We start from the raw sequence: 984 nt of genomic DNA on the forward strand, positions 1-984 counted from the left end.
GACAAGAAATTAGATTAATATATATGATTTTTCATTTCATATTGTGGTTGTCTTCCGTTCCAGGAATGAATTCCTTAATGGATTTCAGGTACTCAGACACATTATTATTATATTAGTGGCATCATATTTAACAGATAACATTTTCACTTCACAAGAGACATGTGTCTTCTGGCATTCAAAAAACATATATACTAGACTATTTACGAAGAAAGTAGTTTCTCTGTGAACACGCTCTCAAGTTCATCCTGCATAGCTATGTTAAGCTAAGTTCTAAGAAGTATGATGATAAACTTTGTAATATTTAGGCATAATGATTCTTAACCAATACATGTACAACATGTACATGTATTGCTCAGCTAATAATCGACGCAGCTGAACCGTAATTTTTGACATAGCAAAACAACAAAATCTTAGACGAGTATATTCTTTCATTTTTTGTGAGGAAAATGGCTTCTCTCTTCTCTCTCTTCTCTTTGTAATATACTTTTGTTACTGAGAGCGTATATTTTTCATTATTTTTCGAAGAGAATGATTTTTCTCATAACCTAATTTTTTGACAAACCTTTGAATACTTGGATCAACCCATACTTTAAATTATTTTCGAATAGAATGACTTCTCATATAATCAAAATCTCCTATGCAACATTTTTCTTTCAGTCATGCCCAGCACATTTTCCCTTTTTATTGTTCTCGAAGAAAACTACCTTCCATGACAGCATAACATCTTCACCATCACATTTTTAAGGAAAAGACTTACCCCATGGCCTTTTTTTCCCCAAATATTCGCTCCTCAAAAATGACCTCTCTTGACCTAATCTCTCTCACTTTCTGCACAGCCCAAGCGTACTCCTTGGCGCGGCATAATGACCAACCTGCCTCTGTGGTCTATCAACATGGCTCATGTCGGCGCTATGTTTGGCTTCACGCTCCTCATGACGCATTTGCCTTCGTACATGAGCAGCGTCCTCGGATTCTCCATCAAGA

At 35.9% G+C, this 984-nt stretch overlaps 1 protein-coding gene across 1 annotated transcript in view; it reads left to right on the plus strand.

Moving 5' to 3' along the window:
• The window catches only part of LOC119592939 (sialin-like), a 29942-nt gene that overhangs the window by 22632 nt on the left and 6326 nt on the right, over nucleotides 1-984 (plus strand). Inside the window, exon 8 of the mRNA XM_037941831.1 lies at nucleotides 837-984. Coding sequence (XP_037797759.1) covers nucleotides 837-984 — 148 coding nt within the window. The remainder of the gene's footprint in view (nucleotides 1-836) is intronic.

Source organism: Penaeus monodon, chromosome 31 (genome assembly GCF_015228065.2).
Source record: "Penaeus monodon isolate SGIC_2016 chromosome 31, NSTDA_Pmon_1, whole genome shotgun sequence".
Classification (NCBI taxonomy): domain Eukaryota; kingdom Metazoa; phylum Arthropoda; class Malacostraca; order Decapoda; family Penaeidae; genus Penaeus; species Penaeus monodon.